This window comes from Sapajus apella, unplaced genomic scaffold (genome assembly GCF_009761245.1).
Source record: "Sapajus apella isolate SASKATOON/1434 unplaced genomic scaffold, GSC_monkey_1.0 scaffold47, whole genome shotgun sequence".
Classification (NCBI taxonomy): Eukaryota; Metazoa; Chordata; class Mammalia; order Primates; family Cebidae; genus Sapajus; species Sapajus apella.
The window spans coordinates 4723129-4746708 of NW_022436987.1; the positions used below are offsets into that span (position 1 = coordinate 4723129).

General features: G+C 42.7%; 1 protein-coding gene across 2 annotated transcripts in view; it reads left to right on the forward strand.

The window, feature by feature from the left end:
• The first annotated feature begins 892 nt into the window (after positions 1-892).
• IPO7 (importin 7) overlaps positions 893-23580 on the forward strand; it is a 65143-nt gene continuing 42455 nt past the window's right edge. Inside the window, exons 1-2 of one of the 2 annotated variants that reach the window (XM_032240705.1) lie at positions 893-1135; positions 20146-20227. In XM_032240705.1, the coding sequence (XP_032096596.1) occupies positions 1052-1135; positions 20146-20227 (166 nt within the window). In that variant the 5' untranslated portion in view covers positions 893-1051. The remainder of the gene's footprint in view (positions 1136-20145; positions 20228-23580) is intronic. The other variant, XM_032240706.1, reaches the window with a different exon arrangement.

The window sequence follows — 23580 nt, forward strand, 5'->3', positions numbered from 1 at the left end:
AAAAAAAAAAAAAAAAAAAAAAGAAAGGGTTTATGCTTTTACTCTGCATTAAGAGGTGATTATATAAAGTCCCAGCTAAAATTTGGATACTCAATCAAAAGCCATAATTTCAGTATTTGGTAATTACCAATATGTAATGTGATTTTAAAAACTTCTCACACATAAAGCTCATTTATTATTCCGTATTATTGCCTTAGGATAAAGTCTCATAAATGGAGCGACTGGGTCAGAGTTTAAACATTTTGATGACAGTTAGAAACACATCTCGGGCTGGGTGCGGTGGCTCACGCCTGTAATCCCAGCACTTTGGGAGGTTGAGGTGGGCAGATCACGAGGTCAGGAGTTCAAGACCAGCCTGGCCAACATAATGAAATCCCGTCTCTACTAAAAAAAAAATTAGCCGAGCGTGGTGGCAGGCACCTGTAGTCCCAGACACTTGGGAGGCTGAGGCAGGAGAATTGCTTGAACTCGGAAGGCAGAGGGTGCAGTGAGCCGAGATGGCGCCACTGCACTCCAGCCTGGGCGACACAGCGAGACTCTGTTTCAAAGAGAGAAAAAAAATAAAAAAGAGAAGGAAAAAAGAGAAAGAAACACATCTAAAATTGCTTTTCAATTTCCTTCAATTACGCACCATTAGCAATGGATTGCACCACACACTGTATCTGATTCCCTTTATGATAATTATGAATATATTATGTGAAACCTTTTGTAGCTGATTGTTTTACTTTTCTTTCTGTGGAATTTGAACATTTTTCGTTTTTGATTAGGAAGACCTGTCTGTAGGAACGATAGCTCAGATAGCCACGTGGGCTGCTACTGTGTTTGTGGACTACATCTCCCAAAGGGCTCCGCGGGCGCGTCCACAGGAAGTCGCTGGAGCATCTCCCGCCTCCACGCCGAGGCGAAGAGGTTCTATCCGGGGCCTTGGCGCTTCTCTTTCCTTTCGCGCCGGTTGCCGCTGCGGAGCGCGGCTTGTCCATGTGCGCAGTGAGTGGCGCTATTACTGGCCCAGTAGCACCAGAGCCCCGGGTTTGACCGAGTCTGCGCTGCGATGGACCCCAACACCATTATCGAGGCCCTGCGGGGCACTATGGATCCAGCCCTGCGTGAGGCCGCGGAGCGCCAGCTCAATGAAGTAAGGACGCCCGGCTAGCGGTGGCGGCGGGCAGGCGGGCAGGCGGGCAGACAGAGGTGGCAGGCCGAGCCCTCGGGGCCTGGCCGGAGGCGCAGACGGAGTCGTTGAGGGCCGCAACAGGAGGGTGGGGCGGACATCTGACGGCGAGTTCCAGGCTGGGGCGCCTCGGTGTGGTGTGGTGGTGGCGGCTGCCGCCGAGGCTGCCTTTGCTTCGGATCCTGAGCTGGGCCTCTGGCTGCGGTCTAGGCATGAGGAGCCGGCTGAGGCGAGGCGGGCGTGACGGGTTGGACACATGGCCGGCTCGGGTGGCCGGCCGCCCTCTGGCTCATTCCCAGCTCGTTCCTTAGATTCAGGAGGGGGCGAAACTTAATGGGAGGTTTTTCAGACGTTTCTGAGACCAGTCTTCGCCGTCGCCGGGTTTGGAGGGGTTCCTGGGAATGCCGACTGGCTCACTGGGGGCTGCGCCTGTCATCCTTGTCACTTCGCTGGGCTGATCCGTGGCCTGCCCCTCGGGTACAACTTCCTCCTCTCTGGCCGAGTTGCTAGGGAAGGCTTTCAAAGGCAAACCCGCGCCTCCTTGGCAGGAGAGGGGTAGTGCGGGATACTCGCAGAATCTGATCCCTGCTCTTCTACTGTCATAATGCTTCGGTCGGGGAGCTGGCTTGTGTAGTTGAAAGATCAGGTGAAGTGCACCCTTCTAGGTATAGCTGCACCACTGATTTCTTGAGTGACCTTGGGCCAGTCACTTAACCTCTTGATCCTGAGTTTTTTCCCATTCATAAAATTACGCCGTAGAGTTGTTGTGACAGTCAGGTGAGATAATGTTAAGTGTGAGTGCCCTATCAGTTCAGATATTGCATTCTCTGAAGGTTGGTTCCCCCCTCCCCATATTTTGGGGAGACCACTCCTTGGAAAACGGCTTTCATTGCATGGATATTTATTGTACTATTTCCAGCGTCATTCTTTGTTTCTAAGAAAACCTTTGCAGTTTTATGTATTAATGATCAGTATTTTAAAGCCTTCTTAAAAGGGCTGCTGTAACTTCTCTGCCAGTTAGTAACTGTCTTTTTGGCATACTGCTGAATCTGTCAGCTTTTCTGAACTTTAGTGTACTTTTTTTTTCTTTTAAGACAGAGTTCCGCTCTTGTTGCCCAGCCTGGAGTGCAATGGTGCTATCTCGGCTCACTGCAGCCTCTGCTTCCCGGGTTCAAGTGATTCTCCTGCCTCAGTCTCCCGAGTAGCTGGGATTACAAGCGTGCGCCACCACACCCGGCTAATTTCTGTATTTTTAGTAGAGACAGGGTTTTTACCATGTTGATCAAGCTGGGTGGTCTTGAACTCCTGACCTCAGGTGATCCACCCACCTCGGCCTCCCAAAGTGCTGGGATTACAGGTGTGAGTCACTGCTCCATTAACTGAAAAATAAATCACACTTTAAATTTGAAATTCAACTATTTTCGGGTTCTCTTAGCTGGTAAGTAAATAATTTAAAAACATTGTTTACATTGACTGACCAGAAACAGCAGGAATATTACTAATTGGGCTTTTTCAATGTAAAGGGCTACAGTAGAGATTCCTGCCCTCATGGAACTCACAGTTCAAGATTATCCACAGTTTAGACAAATTAAATGTAAATTATTTCAGAATGTTAAATCTATTGGCCAGCCGCAGTGACTCATGCCTGTAATCCCAGCACTTTGGGAGGCTGAGGTGGGGAGATCAAGAGGTCAAGAGTTCAAGACCAGCCTGGCCAACATAATGAAACCCCATCTCTGCTAAAAATACAGGCACCTGTAATCCCAGCTACTGGGGAGGCTGAGGCAGGAGAATGGCTTGAACCTGGAAGTCAGAGGTTGCAGTGAGCTGAGATCGTGCCACTGCACACCAGCCTGGGTGAGAGAGTATTATTTACGTTTACATATAAATCTATTTTATATGTAAATGAGATCATTATTATACCATACTAAGTGATGATTACATGTTCAAATTTTTAGACTCAGAGTCACCTTGAGAGGAGCTTAGATTTTTTTTGGATATAAAATTGTGAGTTGAAACAAATTCCCATTTTGAACCATTACAAAACTATGGAAGGAGTAATGGATCACTTTTTGTTTTGATTTGCTTTGTGGTAGACATGGGTTAAGGTGAACATTATTTTGCTTATGAAATAGTAATGCATTTACAAGCCTAGAAAAGCTAAAGGTTTAGTCATGGTCATTTCTATCATAACTTTGCTCTAATTAGGTATTATTTTGGCTAAATATACTTGTGTGTAATTAGTAATTTTAAAAATTAGTACTTGAAAGAGTTGGTTTGCCTCTACAAAAATTGGAGAAATACTTCCTGAAAATCTAAAATTCATTTATTCCTCAAATAGACATTGCATGTCTAGTTATATACACTGACATCTTGTAATAGAGACCTGGGGTATTTCACAAGTTAGCTTTTGGAAGATAAACAAATGATCAAAATAGTCTTCAAAGCCCCCCTTTTTTTTCTGAGACAGAGCCTAGCTCTGTTGCCCAGGCTGGAGTGCAGTGGCGTGATCTCAGCACTCTGCAACCTCAGCCTCCCAGATACAAGTGATTCTCTTGCCTCAGCCTTCTGAGTAGGTGAGACTACAGGTGTGTACCACCACACCTGGCTATAAAGCCTTTTTTTTTTTTTTTTTGCTTAACCATTAAACTGCTGTTTTGGAATACTGTCAAACAGCAAACACTGCTAATCTGTCGAAAAGTTATTACATGGCCTTTATTTCTGTAATCCTTAGCTGTTTATATTTCATACAATTCTTTCAATTATAACACCTAGATTTTTAAATATTCTTCCTAAGGTAAATTTTCTATTAGTATATTTACTTTCATTCCATTTTAATACATTGCTTCTCCCTCTCCCTTCCATTTAAATATTTTTTGCTTTGACTTTCTTGTGGCAGAATATTGATTTTGGAGACAGATCTCAGATAAGGCTTGAATATAGTAAGAATGAGGAGGTAACATTTCTGAAAGGCTCTTGCCTTGGAGAAGATAGAAGAAGGAATTATTCTCTGATGTCTCTCATTCCACTGAACCTGTGTTTTGGTTCATTTAGAACCAAAGAAAAGGTTTATTGACATTTGGGTGAATCTTTTCACTAAGTGAAATAATCACTGACTCAATGTAAAATTTGTAAAGTGTTATTAAAGTATTTATAGTGTAGATAGTTTCAAAACAAAATAGTGCTTCTGTCTCAGAATCTTTGCACTTAACTGTTACACCGCTTGGAACGCCTTTCAATAGTTATCCCTCCCCGCAACTGGTTCTCTCATTTCCTTCCATCCCTGTTCAAATGTCTCCTTATCACTGAGGAGTTTCTTGAGCACTATACTCCCTATATCCCTTCACTTGCTTTTCTCTATAGCACTGATTTGTCATACATGTTTTGCTCTTTTTTTAAATTAATTTTATTTGGCTGGGTCGCACCTGTAATCCCAACACTTTGGGAGGCCGAGGCAGGCAGATCACCTGAGGTTTGGAGTTCGAGATCAGCCTGATCAACATTAAGAAACCTCATCTCTACTAAAAATACAAAATTAGCTGGGCGTGGTGCCGCATGCCTATAATCCCAGCTACTCAGGAGACTGAGGCAGGAAGATTGCTTGAACTCAGGAGGCAGAGTATGCAGTGAGCTGAGATCGTGGCACTGCAGTCCAGCCTGGGCAACACAGCGTGACTCTGTCTTAAATAAATAAATAAATACATAATTTATTTATTTAATTATTCAAGCAGGTTCAAGTGATTCTTCTGCCTCAGCCTCCTGTGTAGCTGGGATTACAGGCGCCTGCCACCATGCCCGTCTAATTTTTTGTATTTTTAGTAGAGATGGAGTTTCACCATGTTGGCCAGGCTGGTCTCAAACTCTTGACCTTGTGATCTTCCCTCCTCGGCCTCCCAAAGCACTGGAATTTCAGGCATGAGCCACTGCTCCTGGCCTATTTATTTTTTGAGACAGGGTCTTGCTCTGTCACCCAGGCTGGAATGCAGTGGCGCCATCATGGCTCACTGCAGCCTCTCCCTCCTGGGCTCAAGCAGTACTCTCACCTCAGCCTCCCAAGTACCTGGGACTATAGGGTTGTGCCACCAGGCCCAACTAATATTTGTATTTTTTGTAGAGACAAGGTTTTATCATGTTGTCCAGGCTTATTTTTAATTTTTTTAGAGCCAAGGCCTTGCTATATTGCCCAGGCTGGAGTGAGTGCAGTGGCAGGTCTCGAACTCCTGGGCTCAGGCAGCCCTCCTACCTGACCTCCCACACTGCTGGGATTACTGGTGTTAACCAGCACGCCCAACCTAGAAGTGGAACTTTTTTTTTTTTTTTGAGATGGAGTCTCACTCTGTTGCCCAGGCTAGAGTGCAATGGTGCGATCTTGGCTCACTGCAACCTCCGTCTCAGGATTCAAGCAATTCTCCTGTCTCAGCCTCCTGAGTAGTTGGGATTACAGGTGCCCACCACCATGCCTGGCTAATTTTTGTGTTTTTAGTAGAGACAGGATTTCACCATGTTGGCCGCAGCTGGTCTCGAACACCTGACCGCAGGCGATCCACCTGCCTTGGCTTCCCAAAGTGCTGGGGTTACAGGCATGAGCCACCATGCTTGGCCAGAGTGGAATTTTAATTTTTTTTTTTTTTTTTTTTTTTTGAGACGGAGTTTCACTCTTGTTACCCAGGCTGGAGTGCAATGGCGCGATCTCGGCTCACCGCAACCTCCGCCTCCTGGGTTCAGGCAATTCTCCTGCCTCAGCCTCCTGAGTAGCTGGGACTACAGGCACGCGCTACCATGCCCAGCTAATTTTTTGTATTTTTAGTAGAGACAGGGTTTCACCATGTTAACCGGGATGGTCTTGATCTCTTGACCTCGTGATCCACCCGCCTCGGCCTCACAAAGTGCTGGGATTACAGGCGTGAGCCACCGCGCCCGGCTTAATTTTTATTTTTATTTGGCGGAGTCTCTCTTTGTCACCCAGCCTGGAGTACAGTGACGCAATCTCAGCTCATTGCAAACTCCGCCTCCCAGGTTCAAGAGATTTTCCTGCCTCAGCCTTCTGAGTATCTGGAACAACAGGTGCGTGCCACCACATCCAGCTAATTTTTTGTATTTTTAGTTGAGATGGGGTTTCAGCGTGTCAGGATGGTCTCCATCACCTGACCTTGTGATCCGCCAGCCTCAGCCTCCCCAAGTGCTGGGATTACAGGTGTGAGCCACCACACCCAGCTAAGAAGTGGAATTTTTAAAGTATTTTTGTTTAAAATATGTAACATTCGGTATTCATTCACACAATAAACAATTGAATGTTTATTATGTTCCAGAGACTATTTGGTCTTGGGGATACAAAGACTGCCCTTTCCTACACATGTGTAAACACACACACACACACACACACACAGGCACACTTCATTTCTAAAATAAAAATAAAACATTAAAATTTGGAATAGATTATCATAATTGACAACAATCTCTTGGATTTCTTCCTGCTTTAGTTGCCAGTGTTCTGCTATGGCAACTAAATGCAAACCTTTACTCATGCTGCTTAAACTCTGTTAAGCTCCTATTACCTGTAACTAAAATTTTCCTATCCTTAACTTTCATGAAGCTCATCTTAAATGCCATTTTAAATCAGGAAACGTTTCTTAATATTCCTGTTTTACATTGACCTTTCCCTGCACTAACCTTCTGTGGTACTGCTATGTTAACTTAAAACTCATCTTTTTAGCACCTAATCTTATATTTTTCCTTATATTTTAATTGTTAAATTTCATTTGAACTAAGTGATTGCTAACTCTCCTTCCTACTCTAAAAGTTCACTAGCCTTGAACTTGTTTAGCTTTAGTGGGACAGTGGAAGTAAAATCTTTAAATCAGCAGATATATATATATATATATATATATTTACTTTTTTTAGTTTGGCTCTGTCACCCAGAGTGCAGTGGTACAATCTCGGCTCACTGTAACCTCTGTCTGCCAGGCTCAAGTTAATCTTCCCACCTCAGCATCCCAAGTAGCTGGGACTACCAGGTACATGCCACCATACCTGGCTAAATTTTTTCTTTTTTTTTTGAGAAGGAGTTTCGCTTTTGTTACCCAAGCTGGAGTGCAATGGCACGATCTCACTGCAACCTCTGTCTCTTGGGTTCAAGTGATTCTCCTGCCTCAGCCTCTCAAGTAGCTGAGTTTACAGGTGCACACCACCATGCTTGGCTAATTTTTTTTTTTTTTTTTTTTGAGACGGAGTTTCACTCTTGTTACCCAGGCTGGAGTGCAATGGCTCGATCTCGGCTCACCGCAACCTCCGCCTCCTGGGTTCAGGCAATTCTCCTGCCTCAGCCTCCTGAGTAGCTGGGATTACAGGCACGTGCCACCATGCCCAGCTAATTTTTTTTTGTAGTTTTAGTAGAGACGGGGTTTCACCATGTTGACCAGGACGGTCTCGATCTCTTGACCTCGGGATCCACCCGCCTCGGCCTCCCAAAGTGCTGGGATTACAGGCTTGAGCCACCGCGCCCGGCCTGCTTGGCTAATTTTTATTAGTCAGACTGGTCTTGAACTCCTGACCTCAGGTGATCCACCTGCCTCAGCCTCCCAAAGTGCTGGGATTACAGGTGTGAGCCTCCACATCTGGTCAATTTTTGTATTTTTTGTGGAGATAGGGTCTTGCCATGTTTTCCAGGCTGGAATCGGAATCGAACCCCTGAGCTCAAGCAATATTCCTGCCTTGGCCTCTCAAACTGCTAAGCTTACAGGCCTGAGCCACTATGCCCAGCCAAGATCCATCTTTTAAAAAAACCCTTGGAGTACTAGCTGTAAGTAGCAACTCAACAAACGATTGTTTCTGTTACAAAAACATTTGAAAAACATATTGTTTCTGTCAGGAGGCAGATACCATCCTTGATGCTGGAGATCCAACACTGTACATGAGAGAAAGTCCTGGTTCTAGTGAAGGTTGCAATTGAATTGAAGTTTTTCTTTATTATTTTTAAAATTTATTTACTTTTTTTTTTTCTTGAGATGGAGTTTCACTCTCGTTGCCCGGGCTGGAGTTCAATGCATGATCTTGGCTTGCCACAACCTTCACCTCCTAGGTTCAAGCGACTCTCCTGCCTCAGTCTCCCAGGTAGCTGGGATTACAGGCATGTGCCACCAGACCTGGCTAATTTTGTGTATTTTTTTTTCTTTTTTTTTGAGATGGAGTCTCGCTCTGTCACCTAGGCTGTAGTGCAGTGGCATGATCCTGGCTCACTGCAACCTCCACCTCCCAGGTTCAAGCAGTTCTCCTACCTCAGTCTCCTGAGTAGCTGGGGTTTCACCATGTTGGTCAGGCTGGTCTCAAACTCCTGACATTGCCATCCTCCCGCTTTGGCCTCCCAAAGTGCTGGGGTTACAGGTATGAGCCACCGTGCCCGGCCATTTACTTTTACTTTTTTTTAGACAGAGCCTCACTTTGTTGCCCGGGTTGGAGTGCAGTGGCGTGATCTTGGCTCGCTGCAACCTCTGCCTCCCGGGTTCAAGTAAATCTCCTGCCTCAGCCTCCTAGGGAGCTGGGACTCTAGGCTTCCGCCACCATACCTGGCTAATTTTTTGTATTTTTAGTAGAGATGGGGTTTTACCATGTTAGCCAGGCTGATCTCAAACCCCTGACCTCAAGTGATTTGCCTGCCTCAGCCTCCCAAAGTGCTGGGTTTACAAGACGTGAGCCACTGCACCCAGCCTATTTATTTATTTCTGAGATAGGGTCTCTTTTCAGTTGCCCAGGCTGGAGTGCAGTGGTGCGGTCACAGCTCAGTGCAGTATCGACTCCCCAGGCTCAGCTAATTCTCCCACATTAGCCTCCCAAGTAGCTGGCACTACCAACACACACTACCCAATCTGGTGAAATTTTTGTATTTTTAGTAGTGATGAGGTTTGACCATGTTTTGTTGCCCAGGCTGTTCTCAAACTCGTGGACTCAAGCAATCTACCTGACTCGGTCTCCCAAAGTACTGGGATTACAGGCGTGAGCTACCACACTGGCCGGGATTTTTAAATGTATTGCCAGGAAGATTTTTATGAAATACTCGTTCTGAAGGATAGTTCCCAGTCTGGTTCATTTAACAGCAAATGTCTGTGTGCTAGGCACTGAGCCTAAGTAGTTAGATGCAGAGAAATTCATGATCACTGTTGGTCCTTACAATACATGTGGTCAGTATTATAATAAAGCTACATGTAAGTTTTGGATGAGGAAACCATTAAGTCTGGCTAAGGTGGATATGATCTGGGCATCAATAGTCTCCTCCCTGTTATATTTGCAGTCAAGAAAAATGCGGTAAGTAGAATTAGGGGGTTTACTCAGGAGCCATTTAAACTCATAGTTCCTAAGCTCAAAATGGTATATAATTGTCACATATATATATATATATTTTTGAGTGGAGTTTTGCTCTTTTTACCCAGGCTGGAGTGCAGCGGTGTGATCTCAGTTCGCTGCAACCTCTGCCTCCCAGCTTCAAGTGATTCTCTTGCCTCAGCCTCCCGAGTAGCTGGGATTACAGGTGTGCACCACCATGCCTGGGTAATTTTGTATTTTTATAGAGATGGAGTTTCACCATGTTGGCCAGGCTGGTCTCGAACTCCTGACCTCAGGAGTTTGGCCCACCTCGGCCTCCCAAAGTGCTGGGATTACAGGCCTAAGCCACTGTACCTGGTCTAATGGTTTTATATATATATATAGGCAGCAGTGCTACTTTCTCATTGCATTTGATAAGTTTCTTGATATTTTCTGGTTTTTTTTTTTTTTTTTTTTAAGCTCACACTATCCTGGATCACTTTTGGGATTGTCACAAATGGTTAACTATTACTGCTATATGTGCTCTACCTTACTGATAAATGGTTCATTTGATTTCATTTTATTAAAAGTATTTCATTAATGAAAATATTAGGTCTAGAAAAGTGTAAAAGAATGGCATATTTATAGGATAATTTGGAATGCCTATAAATTAAGCAAAATATTTTAGGAGTTTAGATAAAATTTCTTCAGGAGTATTTCGAAGTACTGTTCTGAATTTCGGAGGAAAGTCCCTTGGTACTTTGGTTCTTAGACAGGAAGTTATGCAATGACATAGCTTGTTAAAGATCTGAAAGAGGCTGGGTGTGGTGGCTCACACTTGAATTCCCAGCACTTTGGGAGGTCAAAGCAGGAGGAGGATCACTTGAACCCAGGAGTTCAAGAACAGCCTGAGCAACATAGGGAGACCCTGTCATTACAAAAAAAAGTTCTTTTTTTTTTTTTTTTTTTTTTTTTGAGACGGAGTTTCGCTCTTGTTACCCAGGCTGGAGTGCAATGGCGCAATCTTGGCTCACCGCAACCTCCGCCTCCCGGGTTCAGGCAATTCTCCTGCCTCAGCCTCCCGAGTAGCTGGGATTACAGGCACGCACCACCATGCCCAGCTAATTTTTTTGTATTTTTAGTAGAGACGGGGTTTCACCATGTTGACCAGGATGGTCTCGATCTCTTGATGTCGTGATCCACCCGCCTCGGCCTCCCACAGTGCTGGGATTACAGGCTTGAGCCACCGCGCCCGGCCTTCTTTTTTTTTTTTTTAAGCTGGAGTCTCGCTCTGTTTCCAGGCTGGAGTGCAGTGGCTCGATCTCGGCTCACTGCAGCCTCCACCTCCCAGGTTCAAGCAGCTCTCCTGCCTCAGCCTCCTGGCCAGCTGGTATTATAGGCATGCGCCACCACGCCCAGCTAATTTTTGTATTTTTTAGTAGAGGCAGGGTTTCACCATATTGGACAAGCTGGTCTTGATCTCCTGACCTTGTGATCCACCCGCCTCGGCCTCCCAGAGTGCTGGATTACAGGCGTGAGCCACCGTACCCAGCCTAGTGTACATTTTTCTTTTTCTTTTTTTTAAAGCTGAGCTTATTTTGGGGGACAAGAAAGCATCGGGGAAGCTGCCTGTGGTTTTTTAGGTCTATTGCTACAACCTATTGTACTAAAGTTTTTCATTTATGTTTTATAATTAGTCATCAATTCTTGAATTACATTCTTCATAGTGCTTCAAGACCTCATCTTCTTATAGCATAGATCTGATCATGTAAAAACCTTCACAGAAACTTCACACTCATTAAATGTGTTGGACACAACCTACTAGTTCATTTTTGTCTTTCACTATTTTTCTTTTTTTTTTTTTTTTTGAGACGGAGTTTCGCTCATGTTACCCAGGCTGGAGTGCAATGGCGCGATCTCGGCTCACCGCAACCTCCTCCTGGGTTCAGGCAATTCTCCTGCCTCACTCAGCCTCCTGAGTAGCTGGGATTACAGGCATGCGCCACCATGCCCAGCTAATTTTTTGTATTTTTAGTAGAGATGGGGTTTCACCATGTTGACCAGGATGGTCTCGATCTCTTGACCTTGTGATCCACCTGCCTCGGCCTCCCAAAGTGCTGGGATTACAGGCTTGAGCCACCGCGCCCGGCCCACTATTTTTCATTCTGTTAATAATCTCCTTAACATACCCCATACTACTTTTCCTATTTAAAGTCTTTTCTTCCATTTCCGGGTTTATGTCCCTTAGGTTCTAACTTGAAATTGTACTAATTAGTCCAACTGGAATTAAACTCTCAATTTCATACTGATCTTTTTACTCTATAGTGTCTGGCACATTGTCAGTACTAGTACGAAGAATGGAGTTGGGTTTGATGAGATGAATTAAGGGTGACTATTGAAATTATCTGGGTTGTTGACAGATAAAGAGAAGGATGAAAGATGTCTAGCAAGGTGGGGTTTTTTTGTATTATGGTTACAAGCTTTTAAAACTAGAGTATTAGGAGTTTTAGCCTTAATTAATGATGTGTAATGACTCATTTGTTGATTCAGTTCTTTGCTAGAATCCAGGAGCTTGAGGAGGGAACTGGGCATATAATTAGGGCCTGCATCCAGAAGTTACATTTATATTTTGACTCATATAAAAGATCTATTGTAGCATATTCTGGGGCCTGTATTGATGTTTGCCAAACTGTTGACAATAATACCATAATTGCCCAAATTTTAAAGGGTTTTTGTGATAAAGTTTGATGCTGGTTATATTTTTACTTACGTTTATTTTATTTATTTATTGTTTTTTGAGATGGAGCTTTGCTCTTTTCGCCCAGGCTGGAGTACAGTGGCACGATCTTGGCTCACTGAAACCTCCACCTTCTGGTTTCAAGTGATGTTCCTGCCTAAACCTCACAAGTAGCTGGGATTACAGGCGCCTGCCACCACGCCCTGCTAATTTTTTGTAGTTTTAGTAGAGACTGGGTTTCACCACGTTGGCCAGGCTGGTTTCGAACTCCTGACCTCAAGTGATCTGCCAGCCTCTGCCTCCCAAAGTGCTGGGATTACAAGTGTGTCACCACTCCCAGCCCCTTTATTTTTTAAATTACCATAAAAATTTGAAGCGTTCTTTTTAATGTGTGATAATTTGCTACAGGTATGCCAGAAAGTTTTTAAAGATCAACCAGTGCCTAAAAGAATTTTTTTTCCCCTAATTTGAAGAGTTAATGTGTGTCTTTTATTTGTTTTATGATTATACAGCTGGATCTTTTTTCCTTCATCTTAAAATTTTCTTTTTTGGAACCCAGACTGACCAATAAACTTTAAGTATAATTTACATACCATAAAGTTCGTCTATTTTAAGTGACAATCAGTGGTTTTTAGTAGATTTATCTAGTTGTACAACTGTCTAGTTTTGGAACATTTCCATCACCACAGTAAAATCCCTCATACCAGTTTACAGTTTATCCCCCGCATTCAACCTCCAGCCTAATATACTCTCTGTCTCAGTTTTTTTCATGAGACTTTCCTGTCTGTTATCTATTAGGATTGCTCTAAATTCATTTGTTACCTTCTTTTTGTTTTTCTTCAGAGTCTCACTGTGTCCCCCAGGGTGGAGTGCAGTGGTGCGAACTCAGCTCACTGCAACCTCTCCCAGATTCAAGCAGTTATCCTGCCTCAGCCTCCTGAGTAGCTGAGATTACAGGCATGCGCCACCATGCCTGACTAATTTTTGAATTCTTAGTAGAGATGGGGTTTTACCGTGTTGACCAGGCTGGTCTCAAACTCATAACCTCAAGTGATCCGCCCGTGCCAGCCTCCGAAAGTGCTGGGATTACCGGTATGAGCCACCACTCCCAGCCCTCATTTTTTTTTTACCTTCTTTTGGGGAATACAAGGCTTCCTGTTTTAGGGATTTCAGGTAGGTAGAAATTTGTATGGGGCAGCTAGATTGGTTGAGTTTTCCTGCTCTATTCCCGCTAACAGAAATATCCTCTCTTTCTTATTTATTTATTTGAGAGTCTTGCTCTGTCCCCCAGGCTGGAGTGCAATGGTGTGATCTTGGCTCACTGCAACCTCTGCCTCCCGGGTTTTGGTGGTGATTCTCCTGCCTCAGCCTCCCAAGTAACTGGGATTATAAATGCCTGCCACCATGTCTGGCTGATTTTTTTTTTTTTTTTTTTTTAGTAGAGGTGGGGTTTCAAAGTTGGTCAGGCTGGTGATGAACTCCTGACCTCAGGTGATCTGCCCGCCTCAGCCTCCCAAAGTGCTGGGATTACAGGTCTCAGCCACTGTGCCTGGCTGAAAGTTTTGCTTTTTTTCATCAATCACACTTTTAAAATCTATACTTACATGTTTTTGAAGGTAATTAATAAGGTTAATAAAGCGGTAAGTGATGGCCGGGCATGGTGGCTGACCCCTGTAATCCCAGCACTTTGGGAGATTGAGGTGGGCAGATCACTTGAGATCAGGAGTTCAAGACCAGCCTGGCCAACATGGTGAAAGCCCATCTCTACTAAAAATACAAAAATTAGCTGGGCGTAGCAGCACACGCCCTTGTAATTCCAGCTACTCAGGAAGCTGAGGTAGGAGAATCACTTCAACCCGGGAGGCTGAGGTTGCAGTGAGCCGAGATTACGCCACTGCACTCCAGTTTAGGTGATAAAACGAGACTCCATCTCAAAAAAAAAAAAAAAAAATGCTGAGTGCTTATTTTCAGAGTTCAGTGTTGTCGATTTAACTATTTACACATTTCAAGTATTGCAATACAATGGCTTTTAGTATGTTCACAGTTGAGCAGCCATCACCCAATCTTTAAAATATTTCCATCACCCCAAGAAGAAAATTCATATCTTAGCCATCACTCCCCATTCCACCCCAACCCCCATCCCAGACCTAGGCAACAGTCCTATCTTGATGTCCATACAGATTTGTCTCTTCCAGATAGTTCATGTAATTGGAATCATACAATATGTATTCTTTTGTGACTGGCTTCTTTCATACAGCATAATGTTTTCAAAGTTTATATATGTTGTAACATGTATTCAGTACTTTTCTTTTTCGAGGCAGAGTTTCACTCTTGTTGCCCAGACTGAAGTGTAAGGCATGATCTTGACTCACTGCAACCTCTACCTCCCAGGTTCAAGCGATTCTCCTGCCTCAGCCTCCCAAGTAGCTGGGATTATAGACATGTGCCACCATGCCCATATAATTTTGTATTTTTAGTAGAGATGGGGTTTCTCCGTGTTGGTCAGGCTGGTTTCGAACTCTCGACCTCAGGTGGTCCGCCAGCTTCGGCCTCCCAAAGTGTTGGGATTATAGGTGTGAGCCACCGCAACTGGCCTAGTATTTCAATTTTTTAATTGCTGAAAAGCATTCTATTGTGTGTATCGATAAGACAAATTTTACTTTCTTTTTTTTTATTTTTAAAAATATTAATTTTTTTTTTTAAAGATGGGGTTTCACCATGATGGCCAGGCGAGTCTTGAACTCCTGACCTCAGGTGATCCACCCACCTCGGCCTCCCAAAGTGCTAGGATTACAGGCGTGAGCCACTGCGCCCAGCCAGATTTTACTTTCATTAGTTGATGGGCATACAGTTGTTTCCACTTTTAGACTATTATGAGTAATGCTGCTGTGAAAGTTGGGGTAAAAATAGTCTCGATTTTGTTTTTTTATGTTAAATCTGGGTAACCAACACCTAGACCAAGACACATAGAATGTTTTCATTGGCCTAGAAAGTTTCTTTGATACTCTTACTATTCAGTACTGTTCCTCCTCCAAGTTGCTGTTTTTCTGACTTCTGTTACTACAGATTAGATATGCCGGCCCTAATTGGTATAATGTGGCTATACATCTGTGCAGCCAACAAAAACAGTGGTGGTTTTTGTTGTTTAAAGTTGAGGTTTTGCTTTGTTGCCCAGGCAGGAGTAGAGTGGTATGATCATAGCTCACTGCAGCCTCAAACTCCTGGGTCCAAGCAGTCCTCTTGCCTCAGCCTCCTGGGTAGCTAAAACTACAAATGCATGCTTCCACTCCCAGCTATTATAATTTTTAAATTTTCTGTAGAGGTGGTGTCTTGCTTGTTGTCCAGGCTGGTCTTGAACTTGTGACCTCAGATGATCCTCCTGCATCAGCCTTCCAAAGCACTGGAATCACAGGTGTGAGCCACTTTGCTGCACATTTTTTTTTTGTTCTAACATAATCCCAAACCTAAACCAACAGCTTAATCTGGGGCTCTAATCACTTAAAGTAGTCTGTTTCAAATTAAGGAAAAGCTTCAGTGTTGGGACCTCAAGAGAGGTTGTATACACAAAACCATACATATGTGCTTTATGGGCAATTTAAGGAACTATAGGGTAACTTGGCTGTACATCTGTTTATACATTACTTATGTTAGAGCATACTCTGAGAAAGGGAGATTCTATTGAATATGGATATATAAAGAATATAACATTCGTTATGTCTTGATATTTGTAAGATATTTTCTGTGTTGTTTTATATACTCCTTATAGCCATCCTGTGAAGTAGATTTTATTATTCTTTTGTAATTGAGACTTAGATTTACTGAATCAACTTGTTGAAGGCTTAACATTCTAGGAAGTGGCATCACCTGGATTTACAACCAAGACTATCTGATTGCAGCAGTTCATTCCAGGAATTTGTGATTTGTTATAGGAGATCAGATATATACTGTAATGTAAATGGTCTGAAAAGTGCCCTAGTAGTATGGATGATAGTGTCTTTTGTGGGCTCATCTACTGTTTTAAATATAAAAACCTTTCTCACTCTACTCTACACCTAGGCAATCACATCGGCGTTTATTTGTTGGCTCTTCCAATTCATTCAGTGGATTTTTTGAATAGCTTAAATGCCAAGTGTCATATGAAGAACTGGGGATATAAACAGTATAGTCCTTACTCAGTATGGGATTAGAGTCTAATTAATAGGAGAAACAGGCATAAGACCCATCTGCAAATATAGTAAACAAATATGTAATAAGTGTTATGAAGAAAAATAATGGTTATGAGAGCAGTAGGGAGCCCACTTTAGCTTGAGTGATCAGGCAGAAAAAGCTTCTCTGGGCTGGGCGTGGTGACTCACGCCTGTAATCTCAGCACTTTGGGAGGCCGAGGCAGGCGGATCACCTGAGGTCAGGAGTTCAAGACCAGCCTGGCCAACATGGTGAAACCCTGTCTTAAAAAAAAAAAAGGCTGGGCGCGGTGGCTCAAGCCTGTAATCCCAGCACTGTGGGAGGCCGAGGCGGGTGGATCACGAGGTCAAGAGATCGAGACCATCCTGGTCAACATGGTGAAACCCCGTCTCTACTAAAAATACAAAAAATTAGCTGGGCATGGTGGCGTGTGCCTGTAATCCCAGCTACTCAGGAGGCTGAGGCAGGAGAATTGCCTGAACCCAGGAGGCGGAGGTTGCGGTGAGCCGAGATCGCGGCATTGCACTCCAGCCTGGGTAACAAGAGCGAAAACTCCGTCTCAAAAAAAAAAAAAAAAAAAAAGCTTCTCTAAGGAAATAATGTTTAAGCTGAGACCCAGAGAACGTGAAGTTGTGAACAGTTAACTGGCGGAGCATGCAAGAGAAGGATGATTGTCCGTAGAAAGACACAGCATGTACAAAGATTCTGAAATGAAGTAATGTCTTTCTTTCTTTTTGCTTTTATTATTATTTTTGATTGACACATGATAATTGTATAATACATATCTGTGGGGTACAGTGATATTTCAGTACATGTATACAACAATGTAATGATCAAATCAGGGTAATTAGCATATTCATCATCTCAAATGTGTATCATTTCTTTGGGCTAGGAACATCAAAATCTGCTCTTGCTCTTCTAGCTATTTGAAAATATACAATACATTGTTGTTCATTATGGTTACTCTACAGTGCTGTAGAACACTACAACTTACTCCTACTATCTAGGTGTTATTTTGTATCTGTTAAATATATTTCTTTCTTCTCAAAAGAACCTAAAGGCTTGTAGCTATGGAAGTGGGATTGTGTTGAGAGAGGTTTTAAAAATGAGGCAAGGACAGCCAGGTGTGGTGCCCTTTGCCTGTAATCCCAATACTTTGGGAGGCCAAGGCAGGCCAATCACCTGAAGTGAGGAGTTCAAGACCAGCCTGGCCAACATGGTGAAAGCCCGACTCTACTAAAAATGCCAAAAAAGCTGAGTGTGGTGGCGGGTGCCTGTAATCCCAGCTACTTGGGAGGCTGAGGCAGGAGAATCTCTTGAACCCAGGAGGTGAAGTTTGCAATGACCCTAGATTGCGCCATCGTACTTCAGCCTGGGGGACAAAAGTGAGATGACTCCTGGAGAAAAAAAAAAAAAAAAAGGCAGGTACAAGATATCTTCATGTAGGGCCTTAGAAGGTGCAGTAGAAAGCTTGTTAAAAGGTTTGCTTAAACGAGATTGATTTATAATTTTAAAAGATCTTTGGCTGCTAAACGGAGAATGATTGAGGGCACAAATAGTTAAATTAAGAGGGATGATGGTCAATTGAACTAGGTTGGCATTCATGGGAATGGAGAAAGTAGATGCATTTTTAAAAAGGATTCTGGATTTAGAATTGACAGGACTTGATATATAAAACTGGGTTGATAAAGAAGAAAGTGGTGAGAATTACTGTGAAGATAGTGATGAGAGGTTGGGAGAAGTGTATAGGGAAATAGTAATAACTTTGAGGGGAAAATGATGCTTTGTAAAGATAATGATTGGATGAGATCAGCTGGGGAGAAAAAAGATGGCCTATGACCAAGTCCTGGTGAATTCTAGCATTTATAGATTAAACAGGATGAAAAATCAGTAATGGAGCCTGAGGAGACAGACTAGAAAGAAATGGTATGCAGAATGGCATAGGTGGAAGGGTTTTTAAATAAAGTGATAGTGGTTTGCAGTGTTTACATCTAGAGTTGTGGAAAGGGTCTATACCTCCCTTTCATCCACCTAAATCCTTTGATCAGGTCTTCTGTGTCAGGAGATCCTCCTTTTGATTCTTCCATACTGCTCTCTACTTCTTCCATTACACAGTTGTCCCTTGGAATCTATGAGGGGTTGTTGGTTCCAGGACCCCCACGGATAGCAAAATTCATGGATGCTGAAGTTCCTTATATAATATGGTGTAGTATTTGCTTATAACCTGTACACGTCCACCTGAACACTTTAAGTCATTTCTAGATTTTTAATACTCAGTACAGTGTAAATGCTATGTAAATAGTTGCTGTACTTGTATTGTTTAAGTATTTATCTTGTATTTCTTGACAACACTATAAGTTGCCATGAGGTCATAGAGCCTGGTTGTCATATTCAGCCGTGTAGTCTCAGCTCCTGCCATGCTGTCTTGTACCACAAACACCTAAATAAGTAATTTTTTGAGTGATTGAAAGAATAAAGTTTCACTCTAGATTCTAATGTGAATTTTCTTTTTCTTTCTTTTTTTTTTTTGAGACAAGAGTCTTGCTCTGTTGCCAGTCTGCAGTGCAGTGGTGGGATCTCGGCTCACTGCAACCTCCACCTCCTGGGTTCAAGTGATCCTGCCTCAGCCTCCCAAGTAGCTGGGACTACAGGCACGCACCACCACGCCCAGCTAATTTTTATATTTTTAGTAGACGGAGTTTCACGATGTTGGGCAGGATGGTCTTGATTTCTTGATCTCGTGATCCACTCGCCTCAGCCTCCCAAAGTGCTGGGATTACAGGTGCAAGCCTCTGCGCCCAGACTAATTTTTGTATTTTTAGTAAAGATGAGGTTTCACCATGTTGACCAGGCTGGTCTCGAACTCCTGACCTCAAGTGATCCAGCCACCTCAGCCTCTCAAAGTGCTGTAATTTCAGACATGAGCCACTGCACTCAGCCTTTGTGTTTTCTTTTTTTTTTTTTTTTTTTTTTTTTCTTAAAACATAGTCTTACTGTAGCACACAGGCTAGATGGAGTACAGTGGCCTGGTCTCGGCTCAATGCAACCTCTGGCTCCAGGGTTCAAGCCATTCTCATACCTCAGCCTCCCGTGTAGTTGGGATTACAGGCATGCGCTGCCACACCTGGCTAATTTTTGTATTTTTAGTAGAGATGGGGTTTTACCACGTTGGTCAGGCTGGTCTCAAACTTCTAGACTCAAGTGATCTGCCTGCCTCAGGCTCCCAAAGTGCTGGAATTAACAGGGGGTGAGCCACTGCACCTAGCCGGAAAATTCTCTATGAGAATGTGTTTGCAGATTGGGGAAAAGTCTGTAAGAAGATACTAAAATAGCCAGGCAGGTGGCTTACAAAAATTAGCTGGGAGTGGTGGTGTGCACCTGTGATCCCAGCTACTTGGGAGTCTGAGGCAGGAGAGTCGCCTAAACCCTGGAGGTGAAGGTTGCTGAGCTGCACCACTATACTTCAGTCTGGGCGACAGAGCTAGACTCCATCTCAAAACAGAAGGAAAAATGCTAGTTGGGATAAATGGGTAGTGCAGTGGTATACAGGCAAATGCAAACATCCAAAAGGTTTAGAATTTAAGTCATCATATTCCTTAAACTTCAGCATAAGGGAGCAGTGAGAAAAATGGCTGGAACCAGTTATGAAGAGCCTTTGTGTGAGCCAAGCAGTGGAAATGTATTGAAGCCCCTTTGATCTGTTATCTTAAATTATATTTATTTGCAGAAATTTAAAATATACTTTTTTTGTTTGTAGGCACACAAGTCTCTGAATTTTGTCTCAACACTGCTCCAGATTACTATGTCAGAACAGCTGGATTTACCTGTGAGACAGGCAGGCAAGTTTCCTAAATTATTTTAAGTGTATGTAATCTATTGTTTAAAAGGTTCGTGATCAATAGCATAATTGTCTTAGTATGGCCCTTTGGCGATCCACCCCCCCAACCCAGGTAATTTGTTTACCTTCAGTGTTTATAGCTTACATCAGGTGCCTTGATAACTGGTGGCAGAATTTAAAAGAATAATTTGTTATTTAGTTGAATTAAAAGAGAAGCTTGTTCTATGTATTTAATTTAGAGTCCTTCCCTGATGGGTGATTCCAAGACTCAAACATGTTTGTTTATATAGTCATCTCTTACACCTTTTTGCTCTTGTCATTGTTTTTTAACAGTTTAAAAAGTATTATACTGTTTTTAGTTCCTGTTCAGCATATTGAGCCACTTCCCTCAGTATCAAATAGTCTGAAAATGTGGCATGCTACTTTTCTGAATATTATGTTCATCTGCAAAAAATAATGGCATTTACATTTTAAAATTTCTTTTTTACATTTTTTTTTTTTTTTTCCTGAGACAGAGTCTCGCTTTGTTGTCCAGGCTGGAGTGCAGTGGTGTGATCTCAGCTCACTGCAACCTCTGCCTCCCGGATTCAAGCGATTCTTCTGCTGTTGCCTCCCAAGTAGCTGGGATTACAAGTGTGAGCCACCGTACCCAGCCTCTTAATTTCTTCTTAATTTATTTGCAGATGTAATAATTTTGTTATGGGAAATATAAAGTACCAGTAATTTCATCATTCTAGAATTGCAGATTACATTTTTGTGTTATTTCTTGCTTTTCTTTTCCCCTGTACCTATTTTGTTAAAAATTTTGTTTTCCTCACTTCACTTAATGTTATATAGTAAGCATTTCCCTTTTCTTTACATAGTTTTGGTCTTCAGATTCATATTTTAATGGCTAAATAATTTGTCATAATATGCCATATGCAGTAAACTGTTTCAATTTTTAGAAACAGAATTTAGTTTCAGGTCTGTTTAGTTAACAGTGTATTTATTTTCAGTGCCTAAAATGTTGCCTAGTACACTGTAGGTACTCAGGAATAAATGAATTTAAATTGTTTATTACTTTAAATTAATTAAATAAACTGGACTCTACTAAGCAGATAGGGTTTTTTTGTTGTTGTGTTGTTTTGTTTTGTTTTGTTTTTGAGACAAACTGGCTCTATTGCCCAGGCGATAATGCAGTAGCACCTTCTCGACTCACTGCAACCTCTGCCTCCCTGGCTCAAGCCATTCTCCCACTTCAGCCTGCTGTGTAGCTGGTACTATGGCACACACCACCATGCCCCACTAATGATTGTATTTTTTGTTTTTTGTTTTTTTCAGACGGAGTCTCGCTGCATTTCCCAGGCTGGAGTGCAATGGTGCGATCTCGGCTCACTGCAACTTCCACCTCCTGGGTTCAAGCAATTCTCCTGTCCCAGCCTCCCAAGTAGCTGGGATTACAGGCGTCCACCACCACGCCCAGCTAATTTTTTATATTTTTAGTAGAGCTGAGGTTTCACCATGTTGGTCAGACTGGTTTTGAACTCCTGACCTCAAGTGACCCACCCGCCTCTGCCTCCCAAAGTGATAGAATTACAGGAGTTAGCTACCACGTCTAGCCTAATTGCTGTATTTTCTGTAGAGATGGGGTCTTGCCATATTATGTCCAGGTTGGTGTCAAACTTGTGAGCTCAAGCAGTCTACCTGCCTGGGCCTTCCAGAGTGCTGCGATTACAGGCATAAGCCACCATGCCTGGCCATGAATTTTTTTTGAAAGCAAACAATTTTATATAAATGACTGAACTCCCTGGTCAGCAGTAAATCTTTTTGAAAAAATTTTTAATTTAATGGAAAAGCGTAATTTTTGTTGTCTCCCTTCCCTCCCTTTTCTGTCTTTCTTCCCTCCCTCTGTGCCTCCCTCTCTTCCCCTGTTCCTTCCTTCCCTTTTTTTCCACAGGATCTTGATCCTTGCCCAGGCTGGGGTGCAGTGACATAGTTATAGCTTACTGAATCTTTAACTCCTGGGATCAAGTAATCTTTCCACTTTAGCCTCCCAAGTATCTGGGGCTACAGGAATGTGTCACCACACCACACCCACCTAATTATTTTATTTAGTAGAGATAGAGTCTCACTGTGTTGCTGAGGCTGGTGGTTTTTTTGTTTTGTTTTGTTCTGTTTTTTTTTGGTAGGGATGGGGTCTCACTGTATTGCCCAGGCTGGTTTTGGCTTCCAAAGTATTGAGAATACAGGCTTAGCCACCACTCCTAGCCTCCAGGCTGGTCTTGAATTCCTGGCCTCAAGTGATCCTCTCACCTCAGCCTCTCAAAGTGCAGGGATCAAAGACATCAGCCACTGTGCCTGGTCTTGTTTCTTTTTTATATATATTCAAGTCTCAGTTATCTTTTACTAGTGAAGTTTACATCTTCCCATTTTTAGATAAGAGTCAGCCTTTAAATCCAAATTTTTACCTAAGAAGTTAAGTGTTTGGCATTTAGGAGTGATATTAACAGATTCTAGAGACTTGGTTATGTGCATTAGAAAAATTAATTACATTAGGAAATTGTTTTAGTATGCACAGAATTGGAAGCAGTTAAACTATGGAATTGGTCAAAAAATTTAAAATACCATTAATTTGAAAATTATATCCTTGGGGCTGGGTGCGGTGACTCACACCTGTAATCCCAGTACTTTGGGAGGCTGAGGCTTGTGGATCATTTGAAGTCAGGAGTTCAAGACCAGCCTGGCCAACATGGTGAAACCCTGTCTCTACTTAAAATACAAAAAAGTTAGTCGGGTGTGGTGGCAGACACTTGTAATCCCAGCTACTCAGGAGGTTGAGGCAGGAGAATCCCTTGAGCCTGGGAGGTGGAAGTTGTTGTGAGCCAAGATTGTGCCATTGCACTGCAGTATGAGCAATAGAGTGAGACTTGGTCTCCAAACAAAAAAAAGAAAGAAAAAGAAAAATTATGTCCATGGAATAATTGAATGAGATTCTGTAGTGCATGGCATATGGTGGTTTCATCTGCTAGATTTTGAATGATGAGTTCATTCTGTCTTTGTAGTAGAGCTCAAGCATTCTGGCTACAGTAGACTGAATCATGAGATCCTTACAGTGCAGTTCCCAGGACTGTTTTGTTGGGGCAAAAAAAATGTTTAAAATTACAAATCACATAAGCATATATCTTATTCCTTTACTCAGAATGGAAATATTCAGAGCTTGCATCCGGAGACATTAGGACTGTAATGTGGTCTTAATATTGGTCTCTGTTCTGTTTTGGAGATAAAGAACCAAAATTCTGCAGAAATATTAACCTGGATTTTGTTGGTCCTATATGCTGAGTCAACATTCTTTTTTTTTTTTTTTTTTTTTTTTTA